The 18913-nt window shown below is 53.2% G+C and overlaps 1 protein-coding gene across 2 annotated transcripts in view; it reads right to left on the bottom strand.

Annotated features, from left to right (window-relative positions):
- Nucleotides 1-18913, bottom strand: part of PLXND1 (plexin D1) — a 108710-nt gene that overhangs the window by 5809 nt on the left and 83988 nt on the right. For both annotated transcript variants that reach the window (XM_078610662.1, XM_078610663.1), the window contains exons 33-35: nt 8335-8482; nt 3652-3792; nt 763-837 (exon numbers count right to left, since the gene is read on the bottom strand). In XM_078610662.1, coding sequence (XP_078466788.1) covers nt 763-837; nt 3652-3792; nt 8335-8482 — 364 coding nt within the window. The remainder of the gene's footprint in view (nt 1-762; nt 838-3651; nt 3793-8334; nt 8483-18913) is intronic.

Raw genomic sequence — 18913 nt, 5'->3', positions numbered from 1 at the left:
ACGCACACGCGGCACGCTGCTTCACCCAGCAACTGAACAACCTGAACCACATAACCGAAAATTATTTAAATTTCACGTCAAAAAGTCAAAAGTGATCATCTGCTTCAATTAGCATTGCGGCGGTTGGGGAGGTCTTCATCCAGCAGCTGATAGATCATGGCTGAATAATTGCATTTGGGTTTGAATGTAAAAACACGAAACCCGAAATAATATCAACGGAATGATTGGGAAACGTTGAACGTAATGTGAAAAGACTTCAGCAATTCCTGATTCAAACGCACCCTGGACAAGTGACGCCTGGATGGGAATGGGGGTTTGGTGGATCACAACCGTTTAGAGTCCTCAGCCATTGGTGGAAATTCCACATTCTTATGGCAGGGGCAAGTCTCTGCATAGGACAACCATGGGTGACTTCCCTCCACGTGGTGGGCTGAGTCAACCCCCCGCAGCCGCTTGCTCAACTGCTCAGCCGCACGGCTGGATTTTGCGTAATGTGCATAATTTATTTTACGTAGATTTGCAGCCACAACAAAAAAAATTGCGGATACCGTCAAAACTGTATCGCACACTCTAGTGCAACTGGCACTTGATGATAATAAAAATAATGACGACATATTCTGTCGAGTGATTTTATTGTGTCAAAGCTGAGTTTACACCACTGAGCAATCTTTTACGCGAGTGGATACAGTATTTTAGCCGTGCTGTCTAAGTGGTGATGGGTTGTTAAAGCAAAAACGTTATTTCCCAGGAAGTATCGCTTACCTCGTGTCGATACCTCTTTGCGTACTTGTATATTTCTGACATGGCGTAGTTGGTGTTGAACTCATTGGTGTACCTCTGGTGACAAAAAATATAAAACATGTAATCAATCTCGGGAACTGAAAACGCAGAATTGTTCATTACCATCAGTAAAAGACAAAAAAAACATTGAGAAACAAGTTCATTCGACATCATATAAATATCTTGATTTGAAGCTTTCGTGACTGCAGGAACCCATACTGTTTGGTTCTTTCGGTAAAGTCACGTAGGTATAAAATAAAATATGTATTTAATTTTTTTCTACCTACTTGAGTTTACCGAAAGAACCAAAGAGTATAATATAAATAGCCACATTGTCAAAGCGGCCGGGTGGCAGGGGGTTCATTTCCTGACTCTGAAGCCTTTTCTACGTGGCATACGTATGTTCTCGCCCTGTTCTGCATGGGTTTCTTCTGGTATCAATGGTTTTCTTCCATATAAAACACACACACACACAATGTCGTTTGTCTTGGCCAAACATCCCCAATCAGCAGGGCCCTCCTGAGAAATTAGTCTTTGGAGCCACTGTGGCATTCTGGGGTAAATAGGTAATAATCATTATAATTGATCGTTATAAACACCGACTGGATTCATTAATTGGATGAAACAACTTCGATCATTGCTACTGGGAGTCTCATTATGCTAGACAGCTGGAGGGCAATGGAACGGTTAAGATGAGATGTGATGGGAGGCACTTTGAGATGCTGGTGAGTTTTATAGCCCTGTCAGTGCAAATCATCACTTATCCTCATCCTGAGTCGAGTCTGCCTCTCACCAGTTTTAACTTGTTCAGAGTCAAAGGCAGGAACTCGTCTGAGTCACAGCACGTGATGCAATGGTGCCACAAAACACTTACTGTAAATTGGATGGCTGAGTCACAGCTGTGTACAACTAGACAACATTTCAATTAAATTTCACAGCGTAAAACGAAACCCAGGATGGCTGAGCAAGCTGCCGCTGTTATACTGCCGCTCATTCGCAGGACGTGTAGTAAAGCGCATTTTTTCCAGTGAGCGGGTTTCCGATGACACATCGGTGACCTCGTTTAACTCCTCTCCGATGGGATTTTTCGTGGTTGTGCCACGGGCGTCGTTTTTGCACAACGTCCCGACGTTTCGCTCCCTGTGCTAGGAGACTATTCGGCAAAAAACAGAAGTGGACCTCCGGGCCATGTGGAGCGGAACGTCGGGAGGAGGTAAAACCGGAAAACACACGGCATAGACTGTACAGCGGCACAGCCAGGAAAAGCTCGGCACGGCTGCGGGTGCTTTGGTTGGCGAGATGTTAACTACCTCGCTAAGTATAAAGGAGGTCGTGGATTCGATCCCGACCATGACGCCCATAAATTCGCAGTTTGCATGTCTCTCTCCCCGTGGTCATGTGGGTTTTTCGCCGGGTCCTCCGGTTTTTCCCTCCCACATTTAGAATCGACGTGCATTTAGAGCGTTTGGCTGCTATATATTCCCACGTGATAAGCCACTTTGTTGAACTATCATTAGTGGCCAGGTCGCTTCTGAAAAAGAGCTCCACAGCTCGGCGGGCCTTACCTGGTAAAAAAAAATAAAAGTTTGGATTTTAGTTTAGTTTATCACGCCACTGCACCGCGCGATGCATTTTCGCGCCTCCGGCAATGCTCCGACACGCAGCTGGAGCCACGTCCGCCGAGCGAATAAACGCCCGCCGCGAATTTGGCGGCACGGCTTCGCTGACAAGGCGGTTAATTTCCTGTGGCGGTGTCACTCTCGGAAAACATGTTCTGCCTGGGCGGCTGGGAGGATGGGGGGGGGGAGGGTGCGGGGTTGGGAGAATGGGGTTGTGGGGGGGGGGATTGTTCAGGAGGGGGGTGGAAGGGCAGGAAGGGTTGGGCTGGATCGGGTGAACAGAGTCTCTTGAGGTTTCACCCCCCCCCACCCACAGCTCCCACTGCCCGCGTACCAAGGCCCCCCCCCAACTCCCTCGCAGCCAGGGGGCACAGCCACACTTTGGAAGTCGGAGGGGTGCCTGACTAGCGAATGATTCCCGCTGGTTATTGGTTGGTTAGATTACAGATAGGACCCATGAAATCTGCCTACACCCCCCCTCCTCCGCCGGCAACTTCTTTGCGGACGAGCGGGTGCTGGCTCGGGTAACGAGCATCGCCTGGACTGGCTGGTCAACGGATGCTGTGACCGCCGCCCGTAAAACAGAGGACGCGAGATGTGGGCTGCTGTTGGGGCTACACGGTGGGCAGCAGGGGGCGAGGCAGAAAAAAAACATCCATTGTTGTAGCAAACTGTTTGTTTCTTTGGTGCCAAGGCGTACGCTCCCTGCCTTCACCAAGTCACAGCGATCGGCTTGGTGAAGTCCGGTCGAAACGACCCCACCCGCCCCCCACGAGTCGCACCGACTTAGATGGGGAGGCCCTCATCCAGCAGTGGAATGCTTGACATGTGTACACACACCCAACAGAGATCAGCCCGTTGTTGCCTACGCAGGTCGTAGGGGCACACGGCACACCGGGTACTCATTTAAAGCTGAGCCAATCTGGACAGGGTGGCCCAAGGGTTCAGTGATCAGTTCACCACCACTTAGCCGTGGCCCAGAATTCAGCGCGGTGGCGCTGTGTTCATTGCGCGTGTCCAAAGGTCCCCCCGACAGCCTACACAGGCTGTTGGGGCATGTGATGTTAGCGAGCACCAATGAAGGCCGACACGGCACACCAGGGGGTAGTGTGACCAGCATTACGTCCTGCCGCCTTTGCACGTCTCCGCCAACGTTGAGATGTTTATGCACCGCAAGGCTGAGGACCAGTTCAGAAATTCGTCACCGACGTTGAACTAAACCGCGCGTGCGTGCGCTCGCAAAAACACCCACCATCGACTCCTCGGCCATGTACGAGTTCATTTCCTGTTCGCTCAGCATGGGCAGCTGCTGGATGTCTTTGTAGTACTCGAACACCAGGCTCTTGTACTCGGGGATCTCCTTGGCGTAGAGCAGCTTGTTCGTGGGAGAGTCCTGGGCGTGTGGGAACAAAACGGCAAGAGGCACGAGGTTTCGGTTAAGGGAGACGGGCGCATAAAGGGGCGCCTTGTGAGTGTGCCCCGCTCGGCTGACGCGCCCCGCCATCGCCGATGACGAGGTTTTTACTTTTTTAAATACACCAGGCTCTTGTGCACTCCAACGCTGCCCCATCACAACGGAGCGGCTTGTTCCGTGAGATGAAGCCGGCCACGTGGGAATGACAAGGGCACGGGCGTTCCTGCTAAAGCAGCGGCACAATTACACAACTAGACAAACAAAGACGACGACCCCTCCGCTCCTCCGTATATCCTTCACAGACTTTTGGGGAAAGTGCTGTTAGCGTGCCCTTATTAAACTAAACAAAAACTAAACAGTTTAACACGTATGCTTTCGCGACTAATGTTATTCATAATCAACGTTTTTGGGTTTAGATCGCGTTATTTATAAATGTGTCGTAACCCTCCACCACCCGACACGGCCAATCAGTAAAAATGTGTCACGTTGACAAAAGACAAGTAGTTCACTGCTTTAGCCCACCGGTGTGTTGAAGCCACAACATTTACAATTTGAGTACGACGTTTCGCTGGTAATTGCATCCAGCATCATCGGGCAATTCGCCAGAATTGGGTTACGACACATTTATAAATAACGCGCTCTAAACCCAAAAACGTTGATTATGAAAAACTAAATTTTTTTTTTTTACCAGGCTGGCACAGCACACAAAAGGGTGGGTGGCCCTACATCACGCCTCCCTAGTATCAATGTTTACGCACCGTACCAGGTTCTGATTTGAGGCTGAGTCGACCTAAGGAAGGCTCAGGACTGGCACAGATAATCGTCACCGGTGTTGGCCATGAGTGGGAATCGAACTTGGGTCGCCGGGTGCGTAGTGCAGCGCGCTAACCGCTGCTCCACCGCTCCCCGTAACAACCCACACACACAACACACACAACAAACAAAACACACACACAGGCGCGTTTGGACTGTTCCCTATGGGAGAATGTTACAGCTGGACTTTTTTTGTGACTACGAAGGAACAACTACGACTCTCGGGATGCACCCATCGAGATTAAAAGTCCCAGGCTTAAAACACTGCCTTAGACTTATTATTATTATTTCCAGAGCTTAATTTCCAAGCTGCAAGTCTGGCTTGGAGTAGAGATTACGAGGCACAACTACTAGAGTACAGTCCAACGTATGTCCATCCACAATATGTACCTACATTGATCGTGGCCTCTATTCTTACAATCCTATGTGCATGTTTATAGGCGTATAGGGTATAACAATGAGGGCATAATAAGGCGAGATGGATGTGGCCTTGCCCAAAATAATTGCCGCAACGGTCTTCTGGACAAGGCCGACCGAAATTGAGCACCGATTAATTTTCCGTCAACTCAACACTCGGCAGACCGCTCTATTTATGTTGTCAGATAGAAAAAAAAAGCGGGCGAGCGAGGATGTACTTTACCGGCAAGAATACGGTGAGGAAGTTTCAAGTTCAAGTTTCAAGTTCATTTATTAGGTATAGCCCTGTGTGCCATTCGGCTCTTGAATCGGGTTCAACCGCAACAAACAGAAAACAAAAACATGAACAAGAAAACATCTTAAAGTGACTATGTGCAAACAGAAAATCCAAGAAAAGACAGCAAAATATTGCAGAAAAAGTACCGTACACCAACACTGTGTGCAAAAATCCCAGTGGGATGCAAGTCAAACAACAACAACAACCACAAGACAACTTAGATTAAGGCCATCAGTCTAACTCAACAACAAACAAACATGGCCGAACCAAAAAACTTTCGAAAATCACCAAAATAAAGCCATAAAAGCAATGACACAGTGATCATAGGAACTGTGACCGAAAGATTACGAGTGGGAGAGGGGGCGTCAGAGGGGGCGGCAGGGCCGTGGTTCCGGCGGGGCCTGCCGCGCCCGCGCGTTATTGAGTTGCAGCTGAGGACGGTCGCACCGTTCGTCCACTCGCGCTGATAGACAACGCCGACGCACCTGCTTCCGTGCCCTGGGCACATTCTCAGCTTGAGGGATAAGATTAAGGTTTTGTGTTTACTAAAAAAAATCAATAATTTTTTTTTTACCTTACCAGGTAAGGCCCACTGAGCTATGTGGCTTTTTGGTTTGTTTTAGAAGCAACCTGGCCACAAAATGATAGCTCAACGAAGTGGCTTATCAGGTGGAAATGTATAGCAGTCAAATACTCTAAACGCGTGTTTCTAAATGCGGAGAAAAAAACAGAGGACCCGGAGAAAAATCCACACGACCACGGGAAGAGAGCCATGCAAACTCCAAATATACAGACACCAGGGTGGGGATCGAACCCACGACCTCCTGCATACCAGGCGAGGGAATTAACATCTGGCACAATTTAATGGGCGCTTAAATGGGTGCTTAAATGGGTGCTTAAATCCCGCAGCGCCTTGCATCTAATTCCCGTCATTACAATTGCCAACTCGAGTGTGTTTTTATCCTCTAGTTTAGCCGGGGGCACCCCCAGTTGTAGCTGTCTTTGTGCAGCACAATGCCATTTCGCACTGGCCTGCCAATGGGCATGAGTCTGTCATGAGGGGGCGAGGATTGGTCACGCGTATTATCAATCGAGTTATACGAATAATGTCGTCCGTTATCAGGGGGCGATGTTGCCATCGGTTATTCCAATTCAGTAGTTATTTTTTGTTTGTGTGTGGAAACATTTTTTGGACCACGAGGCCCGGCCCTCAAGTGAAATTCCGACGAACAAATCGCCATGGATGCACCCTGCGATAAGCCCTCCATGGGCTGTGAAATTCTACCACTCGCCAAAAAATAAAAATAAATAAAAATGTCTCTGTCCCTCCTTCCCTGTGCATCTGCACAGCATCTTGAGATGCTGTGACATTTAGGCACTGGCTCCGATCCACATTCATTGTCATAGATTATAATGCAACGTAATGTAGAAATGCATGTCTGTAAACAACTGAAATTATATTGTACAGGTTGTAAGATAAACGACGGGGGAGCAGCATGTTCAATGTGAGTGCTAATGAGGCTGCTACACTTTGAAGTAGATTTCTAGGAAATGCGCCGTGTTAATGCTGTGTTTCACAACTCCAGGTTATTAATAGATGCAGAATCACAAACTCAATGGACACAGACACACACACATGGGGAGGGACGCTATCTCAGACGGCAGAGCCATTTCCATTGACCTCATCCAACAATTGGGTAGTGTTTCAGATCCAGAATTGTTATACATCGACTTTTTTGTTGTTGCAATTTAACGATGAAGGGGAAAAAAACGTGGTGGGTAGCGGGGGGGGGGGCTGTGACGGTCCCACCTGATGACGGAGACTTGTGTTGCCTCCGAAACGTCGTGATTTTTGTTTTATTTTATTTTATTTTCATTAATTTTGATGTTTTACCTACGTGACTTTACCGAAAAAACCTAAGAATATAAATATACAAAACATTCATTTTATTCCAAAGTGATCCCCGCAGGAATTTTCTTGGAAAACATTCCCACGCTGCCACCGCTGCTGCCACTAGGTGAGCGAAAAAAAACCGAAAACAAAACGCCTAAATGTGGCCCCCGTCGCGTGCCTAAAGTGGCACACGAAGACGCCGGACAAACAAAGCAAAAACAAAACAGAAGTCCGTCTGGCCGTCCGCGTTTCCCTCGGCTGATTAATCCAGACTTCCTGTGGCCGTGATTCAAGCGCACGCTTCCTTCCAGCGCCCGTTGCTCCGCAGAGCCCCGCGGGGACGCGAGCCGTGATGCGGCAGCCCTGTGGTTCCACCATCACCACCACCACCACCCCCACGAGGCCTGATTTGTGACTTCCGCGTATCAGCCGCGCTTGGGTCGAGCTGAAACTGCCGGCGCGTGGATTTACAGACACGATTGAAGTCGCTGCAATGTGCGTAATAATTGCGAATCGGTGCGGTGAATTGGGAGAGAATTTCATAAATGTCACACGCCGTAGAGGGGGAGGAACGGTGGCAAAGTGGTTGGCACACTCTGACCTTGATTTCATAATGCTCTGTTATAAGCTAAAGGGGAGGTATCATTATCGCCATCATCATCATCAGCCATGGCCATTCCACTTCTGGATCCAATTTGCTTGTCTTGAATCAGCACTGCTGACATTACGCACTCCCAGAAGGGCGCACAGCTGATGGAATGTGTAGAAGTCTTTTATTTGTTACGTGGAGAGACAGATGTGTGAAGGAGACAAGTTGTCTGCCTATTTCCACTGCTGGGTGAGAGCCTCCTAAGGCCATCGCTATCCCTGACAATCCTGCGATGTGGTAAATCCGCCCAACACCTGCACATGAGCTGATTCCATCACTCCATCTCCTCGGTAAGACGTCCTGTCTGACACGTTCCATTCCCTGCCTGCCGCTTTGTTATTATCCTTGGCCATGGGCCATCAATAAAGGACATCGTATTTTATTAATATTTTTGAACCAGAATGAACATTCCTCCGCACTCAAAAGCCAACCTGCCCGCCCGCCCGCCCATGTGTTCGCCCAGCCGCTTGCCTTGCCAAGGGTGAGCGACGAGAGGGAGCAGGCGTCGATGAAGGCCTGCGCGATGACGCTCAGGCAGGCGTCCATGTGCGTGGTCTTCTCCAAGTCGAACACGAACTGCGGGTTCTTCAGGATGTTCACCCAGAAGCGCAGGGGCAGGCTGTGGGGACACGGCGGCACGGCACTGAGCGGCTGATGGGCATTATCGAGATGAGCTGTGATGGCACGTGTACCCCCTTCCCCCCCCACTACTTCTCCCCCCCCCCCCCCACTATACCCACCACCGTTCATTTGCCACAACTCATACGGGTAATTGCCTTCAGGGTCTCTGTCAGCCGTGAACAAATGCAGCGGGGTTAGTGTCGCGCCGTGGCACCCACGTCGCCGTGCAATCGGTGCTGCTGCTGCTGTTTAGATAATTTTTCACGTATTGCGGTCGCGCACAAAACTGCACACCTGGTGGACGTGCGTGTCCCGTTTCTTTATTTCTTGTGCAAGTGTAATAAAAGACTTGACCACGATCTCTGGCTCAGTGTCCTTTATTCGGTCCGTACTGCGTTCCCACACGGCTGTCTCTCTTATTCTCTCAGTGCTGGTTCCGATGTCACTCCAGCCACCATCAGCAGCCCCGCTGCTGTTCTTGTCGCTCTTGCAGCCCCACAGCAGCTCCGCTGCTGTACTCTCACACAGCTCCCTTGGCTGTTCCTGCTGCAGCTCTGACAGCCCCGTGCTGTCTCCTCTTCTCGTCGCTCCTGCGACTCTTGGCAGCCACCCCGCTGCCCCTCACACACAGCCTTACTGCCTATCTCTATCTGCAGCTTTACACCTCCCAGTAGCTCCCTACTGTTCCCGGGGTTGGCCCCCGCTTCGACGGTGCCCCCTCGGCTCGTACGCCCGCGTGGCCCCACACCTTTCCATTCACACCCCGACTGCCCTCTCTTTCCGGTTTACCCGCTTAAGGACCCCAACCTTTCACCCACGTCACCTGGCTCCGCCTCCTCGTGACGTCACATCCGGAAGGTCGCTTTCGCCCGCATTACACCACCCTCCCCCATAGAAAAAACCCAGCCGACCTCGGCTGAACAATACCAAAGCGTAATGCGGTGAACCGACCTTCCCCCTTAAAGGACACTAAGCATGCAATATAACAACAAGAACAACAACACAAGTAACATCGACGAACGTACGAAAGCATGCGATAAATACGACGGCAAGAACAAGAACAATAACAACATACAATCAACGAAACGTAAGCGATTTGGAACGAGTGCGGGTCGCCGGCCCGTCCCGGACGGTCGGCGGCCCACTTGTAGAACGGGGACGCGATGGAACACGAGGAATGACAGGGGGTAATTCCCCTGCTGCGATTGGAAGTCCACCGACGTCTCGTGTCCCTGACGAATCAGTCTTGGTCGTATTCCGCGAATGCGCCTGCAGCGGGGTCGGAAGGGTCGCCGGGCTTGAAGGTCCCGCAGCCCTGGCAGGCGCCCTCCGAACAGGCCCACTCCTCCCCCGCGGTGTCACGGTCGGCCTGTCTGGAACAGGTACGACAGGCGCTCTAGCAAGATCAATGGACGCAGGCGGGGAAGAGTCAGAGTCAGCAGCAACAGACCCCGGCAAGGCAACATTGGGAGATGACGCATCACGTAGGGGAGCAACATATGGTTTTAACCGCGACGTATGAACAAACCAACGGCGAGACCCAATCTGAACGCGCGCCGACTGTGGATTGGGAACCTCAATGAGGCGCACAGGACCATGCCAAGGTTTGTGCAATTTAGGAGAGGTCCCCGGCCGCACCTGCGGGCAATGGAGCCAGGCCAGGTCTCCCACCTTCCAGGGGCACTCCCCCTCAGACCGCCGAGCATACCGCTCGTTCCGGGCCTGGGCTTTGGCCGTAGCCACGCGGGCGTTTTCCCGCGCCTCCGTAACCCGGCGAACCGTGTCCTGAATGTATTCAGGGAGTGGCTTACGAGGTCCCTTCACCCCAGTACCCAATTGCACATCCACCGGAGGCACGTTTTCCCGACCATACATAAGGTAAAACGGCGAATACCCTGTAGCCGCATGGGGCGTCATCCTGTACGCCGAAAGCACTCCGGGGATGTGCAGATCCCAATCTGATTGCTGTTCACTCACAGTATGGCAAAGCATGGCAGACAATGTCCTGTTCAGCCGCTCAACCATACCATCCGTCTGCGGATGGTATGGAGATGTCCGTATTTTCTTAGACCCAAGGCCTGCGCACACTTCAGCCAATAATTTAGAAGAGAAATTTCGGCCCTGGTCCGTGAGGAGTCTCTCAGGCGCCCCCTTGTCCATAATGTACCCAAACAAAAAGGCGTCGGTGATGGCCGCGGCCGACTGATTGGGCAACGGCCAGGCCATCGGCCAACGGGAGAGATACTCAACCCCTACCAGCAAATATTTATTTCCCCTCGCCGATGGTGGGAAGGGTCCCAATATGTCCAGTGCCACCAATTCATTGACTCGAGACACCTGAATCGACTGGAGAGGCGGCACGTAAGGATGTTTAGGCGGCTTACACCGGGCGCATTCAGGGCACGCGCGCACGTGCCCTACGACATCTGTCGCCATGCCGTGCCAAAAATAATGACGTTGTAACGTCAACAAAGTCTTCTGCACCCCTAAATGCAATAGTGTGTCACAATGGAGAGTTCTAATCAACTCAAATCGCAAGGACGTTGGTACCACCACACGCCAGCTTTCCTGGAACCTTTCTTGCCACATAAGCAGACCATCTCGGAGAGCGGTTCGCGGCCCCACAGCCGAACTCGGACTCCCATTGTCCCTCATAGACCGCTTCCGCATGGACAACAACGACTCGTCCATCATCTGTTCCCGAATCCAGACAGACCGCGGCAGATTCAAAACCCCATCAGTCGGTCCCGGTTCCATCGGAGTATCCGACTTCCCGACGGCCAACGTAAGCGGCTGAGGGGGGTTCAGAATCGGCGAACACCTATGCGTCCCCGACGCACATTTACAAGGGGCGCGCCCTGGTAATCTGGAAAGTGCGTCAGCGTTCGCATGGCGCACTCCCTTCCGATGTTGAATTTGGAAGGAAAATTCCTGCAGCGTGTCCAACCAACGTGCCCACTGACCCGATGGCTGGTCCATTTTGAGTGCATATTGCAAGGCCGCATGATCCGTACGCACAATAAACGAACGACCGTAAAGGTACGGTCGAAATTGGCGTAGGAAAAAAACAACCGCCAAAAGTTCTCTACGAGTGACACAGTAGCGTGTTTCCGCAGGCGACAAGACTCGGCTACCATACGCCACGACGCGCTCTACGCCCCCTTTAGACTGTGATAATACCGCCCCAATACCTGTGTCACTCGCGTCCGTATCAAGAATGAAAGGGCGATCAAAATCGGGATAATCCAATGTCGGGGCCGTAGCCAATAGATCACGCAGACTCCGAAAGGCCGCCTCTTCCGGCTCTCCCCAAACAAATTTCCGTCCTTTACCCGTAAGGAGATGCAAGGGCCTCGCAATCGTCGCAAACCCCGGCACAAATCTTCGGTAATACGAGGCAAATCCCAAAAACCGCCGAACATCCCCCACGGAGGCCGGAGTCGGCCAATCCCGGACGCACGCCGTCTTTTCCGGATCCGTGGACACCCCCTCTGCACTCACAATGTGCCCCAAATAACGGACGGACCGTTGCAGTAGGTGGCATTTCTTTGGTTTGAATTTCAAATTGGCAGAGCGCATCCTCGTGAACACTGTCTCCAGCCGCGTTAAATGTTCCTCGAATGTGCGGCTGAACACAATAATATCGTCCAAATATATAAGACACGTCTCCCACTGCAACCCCGTCAAAACGAGCTCCATCAACCTTTGAAACGTAGCAGGGGCCGCATTCAATCCCATCGGGAGGCAGTTGAATTGAAATAACCCCTGCGGCGTACGGAATGCGGTTTTCTCCCGTGAGGACTCGTCAAGGGGAAGCTGCCAAAATCCCGAAGAGAGGTCCAGTGTGGAAAAGAACTTAGCCCCCGACAATGCGTCAAGGGAGTCGTCCATACGCGGCAGGGGGTACGCATCTGCCACCGATATCTTATTCAATTTCCGGAAATCAACACAAAATCGCAAGTTGCCATCCTTTTTCTAAACCAAGACCACAGGAGCGCCCCATGGGCTGTTAGATGGCGATATAATGTCCGCAGCCAACATGTCTTCCACCGCCCCCCGAACGTGTTCTCGCTCCGCTGGACTCATCCGATGCGAATTTAACCGAATAGGGGCAGCGTCGCCCGTCTCAATGTGATGGGAAAGCAACGATGTGCGTCCCAAATCCAAATCGTCGGAGCTGAACACATCCGAATACGTCAGCAACAATTTACGCAGCGCATCACGTTGCCCCACGGACAGGGAAGAATTTTCGTCACATAAGGTAGCGATCCAACGATTATCCGAACCCCTTGGCTCGGAAACACCAGCGACCACTCCCCGGCGATGCGGACAATCGTGCGTCGCAAACGCCGTAGTGGCATGTGCCACAACCGTACCGGCCGGAACACGGATGTTTTCCACCCCCGCATTAAGCACCTGTAAAACCGGTAATTGATCCGGCCGGACGATGGTCTGTGCCCCAACTAACGCCAATCCTGTTGTTATCGTGGCGGATGGTGACAACAAGACCCCTACCGCTCCTAGCCGATTGGGCAGGGGCTTCCGATACCGCAAGGGTATAAGCATCTGTGAACCAGGTGGGATGTCCACAGATGCGACGGACAGCGCCTGCACCTGTACGGCCGAAGCAGGTCGCCCCCAGGGCGACGGCAGAAACGAGATTCGACGGCCCCCCGGCAATTCAATACAATTCTCATTGATTTTAATCAAAATGGGCATCTTAGCCAAAAAATCCGTGCCTAGTAAGCAAGGAACCGCCAAAGATCTCGATATTAACACAACGCCCGAAGCCGACACATCCCCTATAGATATCTTAGCATCCACCTGGCCCACGATACCCATACTACCCCCGTTCGCAGCGACGCAAGACCCATAAACCGGACGCACAGCCCCCGGCGGAATGCCCAACAGATGGAAAATGACATCCGATATAATAGTCGCAGACGCTCCCGAGTCGACCAAAATGCGCACGTCCACACCTTGTATAGACCCCGGTACAGTGGACGAACCCGTAGCGGCCGCGACAACTCTCCGTGCCAATTTGCGCCACTGCGTAACTGAATGACAAGGCCCCGTCGATGGCCTTTCTTTAACAACAACAATAGGATCGCGCAACAAAGGTGGTGGGTGAGGTGTAAAGCCTTGCCGAGTGTCTGGTGCATGCCGACATGCCTGTTTCGGAGGTTCCTTGGTCGGCTTGTCCGGTGTTGTGGGCTCCTGCTGCGGCGGACCCGGGAAGCGGGCCCAGCAATCTTTGGCGTAATGGCCCCTACGGCCGCAGCGGAAGCAATCGGCCTCGTTGCGCCGAAGCGCAGGTCTTGCATCCCGGCGGCCCCGTCCCGATGGCGTAGCGCGCGGCCCCGGCCTTCCGCGTCCCGACCATGGAGAGGAGGCGGCCGTCAGCTCCCGAGGACCCCGCTCATCCGGCACATAGATCGCCCTTGTGGGGTCCCACCCCATCGCGCCTCCTTCCTTGACGGGCCCACCCGTCCATGCCGCCACTTGCTTCCAGCGACGGAGATTAAACTGCGCATCCAGACACTTCGCTGCCGCCCGGGACGTGAGCTTCTCATGCCCACACACAGGCATGGGGATCCCCAGATCCCGAGACAGCTCCAGCATTTTTCCCAATATGAGAGGCTCGAGCAGATCCTGTGGCGTGTCAGGATATGCCGCCATGGCCAGCTCCAACACCGCACCCCTGAACGCCACGGGCGATTCTTCGGGTGCTCGTTGTCGTTGAGCGAATCGCCGATGCGCGTCGTCAGGTGGCTCATAGGCGTCGGCCATTTCCTCAAAAACTCCACATAAAGTCTTCTTCTTATCGGCCGTTATGGAACGGAAAAATCGAACAGATTCGTCGTCCAGTAGAGTCGGCAACACTTCCAAGGCCTCCGCATCGGTCCATCTTGCTGAACGAACCGCCGCCAAAAATCGGCAGGCGAAAGCGCTCCAATCGCCCCCGATAGAGAATTCCTTAACTGTAGTAAGGTGGCGACTCCGACTCCTCTTTACGCCGTCTTCCAATGATGGTTGTTCTGGAGGCAAATTCAAAATGGCGTCGGCCCGCGGCGTGGCCAAGATGGCGGTTTGGCGCCGCGGAGCGCGCAAGATGGCGTCTTCTTGCCGCGTGGCCAATGGCGGCGGCAGGGCAGGCAACGTGGCGGTCCGTGGAGCACCTTCTCGTTCCATCGTCGTCCTTGGCGTAACGAGGTGACATAGATGCGCCAGGACATCCTTGAGTGTCTCCAGTTGTTCTGCCACCTGTTGCCATCTTTGCTCAGCGTCCGATGTTGTTGACGGACCCGCCATCGCGCCGACATCTTCCACGCCCGTCCCCGTGCTCGCCTCAGCAGGGCTCTCCTCCACCACCCCAGCAGAAGCCGTGGTCGGAGGGAATTCGTCGTCGTCGGACGAAGAAGCCGATGCTGGCGCCGGGGGAATTTTCTTCTTTACTTGCTTAGACATGCCGTTTCACTTCTGACCCCAGTGTAATAAAAGACTTGACCACGATCTCTGGCTCAGTGTCCTTTATTCGGTCCGTACTGCGTTCCCACACGGCTGTCTCTCTTATTCTCTCAGTGCTGGTTCCGATGTCACTCCAGCCACCATCAGCAGCCCCGCTGCTGTTCTTGTCGCTCTTGCAGCCCCACAGCAGCTCCGCTGCTGTACTCTCACACAGCTCCCTTGGCTGTTCCTGCTGCAGCTCTGACAGCCCCGTGCTGTCTCCTCTTCTCGTCGCTCCTGCGACTCTTGGCAGCCACCCCGCTGCCCCTCACACACAGCCTTACTGCCTATCTCTATCTGCAGCTTTACACCTCCCAGTAGCTCCCTACTGTTCCCGGGGTTGGCCCCCGCTTCGACGGTGCCCCCTCGGCTCGTACGCCCGCGTGGCCCCACACCTTTCCATTCACACCCCGACTGCCCTCTCTTTCCGGTTTACCCGCTTAAGGACCCCAACCTTTCACCCACGTCACCTGGCTCCGCCTCCTCGTGACGTCACATCCGGAAGGTCGCTTTCGCCCGCATTACACCACCCTCCCCCATAGAAAAAACCCAGCCGACCTCGGCTGAACAATACCAAAGCGTAATGCGGTGAACCGACCTTCCCCCTTAAAGGACACTAAGCATGCAATATAACAACAAGAACAACAACACAAGTAACATCGACGAACGTACGAAAGCATGCGATAAATACGACGGCAAGAACAAGAACAATAACAACATACAATCAACGAAACGTAAGCGATTTGGAACGAGTGCGGGTCGCCGGCCCGTCCCAGACGGTCGGCGGCCCACTTGTAGAACGGGGACGCGATGGAACACGAGGAATGACAGGGGGTAATTCCCCTGCTGCGATTGGAAGTCCACCGACGTCTCGTGTCCCTGACGAATCAGTCTTGGTCGTATTCCGCGAATGCGCCTGCAGCGGGGTCGGAAGGGTCGCCGGGCTTGAAGGTCCCGCAGCCCTGGCAGGCGCCCTCCGAACAGGCCCACTCCTCCCCCGCGGTGTCACGGTCGGCCTGTCTGGAACAGGTACGACAGGCGCTCTAGCAAGATCAATGGACGCAGGCGGGGAAGAGTCAGAGTCAGCAGCAACAGACCCCGGCAAGGCAACATTGGGAGATGACGCATCACGTAGGGGAGCAACATATGGTTTTAACCGCGACGTATGAACAAACCAACGGCGAGACCCAATCTGAACGCGCGCCGACTGTGGATTGGGAACCTCAATGAGGCGCACAGGACCATGCCAAGGTTTGTGCAATTTAGGAGAGGTCCCCGGCCGCACCTGCGGGCAATGGAGCCAGGCCAGGTCTCCCACCTTCCAGGGGCACTCCCCCTCAGACCGCCGAGCATACCGCTCGTTCCGGGCCTGGGCTTTGGCCGTAGCCACGCGGGCGTTTTCCCGCGCCTCCGTAACCCGGCGAACCGTGTCCTGAATGTATTCAGGGAGTGGCTTACGAGGTCCCTTCACCCCAGTACCCAATTGCACATCCACCGGAGGCACGTTTTCCCGACCATACATAAGGTAAAACGGCGAATACCCTGTAGCCGCATGGGGCGTCATCCTGTACGCCGAAAGCACTCCGGGGATGTGCAGATCCCAATCTGATTGCTGTTCACTCACAGTATGGCAAAGCATGGCAGACAATGTCCTGTTCAGCCGCTCAACCATACCATCCGTCTGCGGATGGTATGGAGATGTCCGTATTTTCTTAGACCCAAGGCCTGCGCACACTTCAGCCAATAATTTAGAAGAGAAATTTCGGCCCTGGTCCGTGAGGAGTCTCTCAGGCGCCCCCTTGTCCATAATGTACCCAAACAAAAAGGCGTCGGTGATGGCCGCGGCCGACTGATTGGGCAACGGCCAGGCCATCGGCCAACGGGAGAGATACTCAACCCCTACCAGCAAATATTTATTTCCCCTCGCCGATGGTGGGAAGGGTCCCAATATGTCCAGTGCCACCAATTCATTGACTCGAGACACCTGAATCGACTGGAGAGGCGGCACGTAAGGATGTTTAGGCGGCTTACGCCGGGCGCATTCAGGGCACGCGCGCACGTGCCCTACGACATCTGTCGCCATGCCGTGCCAAAAATAATGACGTTGTAACGTCAACAAAGTCTTCTGCACCCCTAAATGCAATAGTGTGTCACAATGGAGAGTTCTAATCAACTCAAATCGCAAGGACGTTGGTACCACCACACGCCAGCTTTCCTGGAACCTTTCTTGCCACATAAGCAGACCATCTCGGAGAGCGGTTCGCGGCCCCACAGCCGAACTCGGACTCCCATTGTCCCTCATAGACCGCTTCCGCATGGACAACAACGACTCGTCCATCATCTGTTCCCGAATCCAGACAGACCGCGGCAGATTCAAAACCCCATCAGTCGGTCCCGGTTCCATCGGAGTATCCGACTTCCCGACGGCCAACGTAAGCGGCTGAGGGGGGTTCAGAATCGGCGAACACCTATGCGTCCCCGACGCACATTTACAAGGGGCGCGCCCTGGTAATCTGGAAAGTGCGTCAGCGTTCGCATGGCGCACTCCCTTCCGATGTTGAATTTGGAAGGAAAATTCCTGCAGCGTGTCCAACCAACGTGCCCACTGACCCGATGGCTGGTCCATTTTGAGTGCATATTGCAAGGCCGCATGATCCGTACGCACAATAAACGAACGACCGTAAAGGTACGGTCGAAATTGGCGTAGGAAAAAAACAACCGCCAAAAGTTCTCTACGAGTGACACAGTAGCGTGTTTCCGCAGGCGACAAGACTCGGCTACCATACGCCACGACGCGCTCTACGCCCCCTTTAGACTGTGATAATACCGCCCCAATACCTGTGTCACTCGCGTCCGTATCAAGAATGAAAGGGCGATCAAAATCGGGATAATCCAATGTCGGGGCCGTAGCCAATAGATCACGCAGACTCCGAAAGGCCGCCTCTTCCGGCTCTCCCCAAACAAATTTCCGTCCTTTACCCGTAAGGAGATGCAAGGGCCTCGCAATCGTCGCAAACCCCGGCACAAATCTTCGGTAATACGAGGCAAATCCCAAAAACCGCCGAACATCCCCCACGGAGGCCGGAGTCGGCCAATCCCGGACGCACGCCGTCTTTTCCGGATCCGTGGACACCCCCTCTGCACTCACAATGTGCCCCAAATAACGGACGGACCGTTGCAGTAGGTGGCATTTCTTTGGTTTGAATTTCAAATTGGCAGAGCGCATCCTCGTGAACACTGTCTCCAGCCGCGTTAAATGTTCCTCGAATGTGCGGCTGAACACAATAATATCGTCCAAATATATAAGACACGTCTCCCACTGCAACCCCGTCAAAACGAGCTCCATCAACCTTTGAAACGTAGCAGGGGCCGCATTCAATCCCATCGGGAGGCAGTTGAATTGAAATAACCCCTGCGGCGTACGGAATGCGGTTTTCTCCCGTGAGGACTCGTCAAGGGGAAGCTGCCAAAATCCCGAAGAGAGGTCCAGTGTGGAAAAGAACTTAGCCCCCGACAATGCGTCAAGGGAGTCGTCCATACGCGGCAGGGGGTACGCATCTGCCACCGATATCTTATTCAATTTCCGGAAATCAACACAAAATCGCAAGTTGCCATCCTTTTTCTTAACCAAGACCACAGGAGCGCCCCATGGGCTGTTAGATGGCGATATAATGTCCGCAGCCAACATGTCTTCCACCGCCCCCCGAACGTGTTCTCGCTCCGCTGGACTCATCCGATGCGAATTTAACCGAATAGGGGCAGCGTCGCCCGTCTCAATGTGATGGGAAAGCAACGATGTGCGTCCCAAATCCAAATCGTCGGAGCTGAACACATCCGAATACGTCAGCAACAATTTACGCAGCGCATCACGTTGCCCCACGGACAGGGAAGAATTTTCGTCACATAAGGTAGCGATCCAACG

The sequence above is a fragment of the Lampetra planeri genome, chromosome 34 (assembly GCF_965212315.1).
Source record: "Lampetra planeri chromosome 34, kcLamPlan1.2.h2, whole genome shotgun sequence".
NCBI lineage: Eukaryota > Metazoa > Chordata > Hyperoartia > Petromyzontiformes > Petromyzontidae > Lampetra > Lampetra planeri.
The sequence above is the reverse complement of the archived record's forward strand: the minus strand, read 5'-3'. Positions and strand labels throughout refer to the sequence as shown.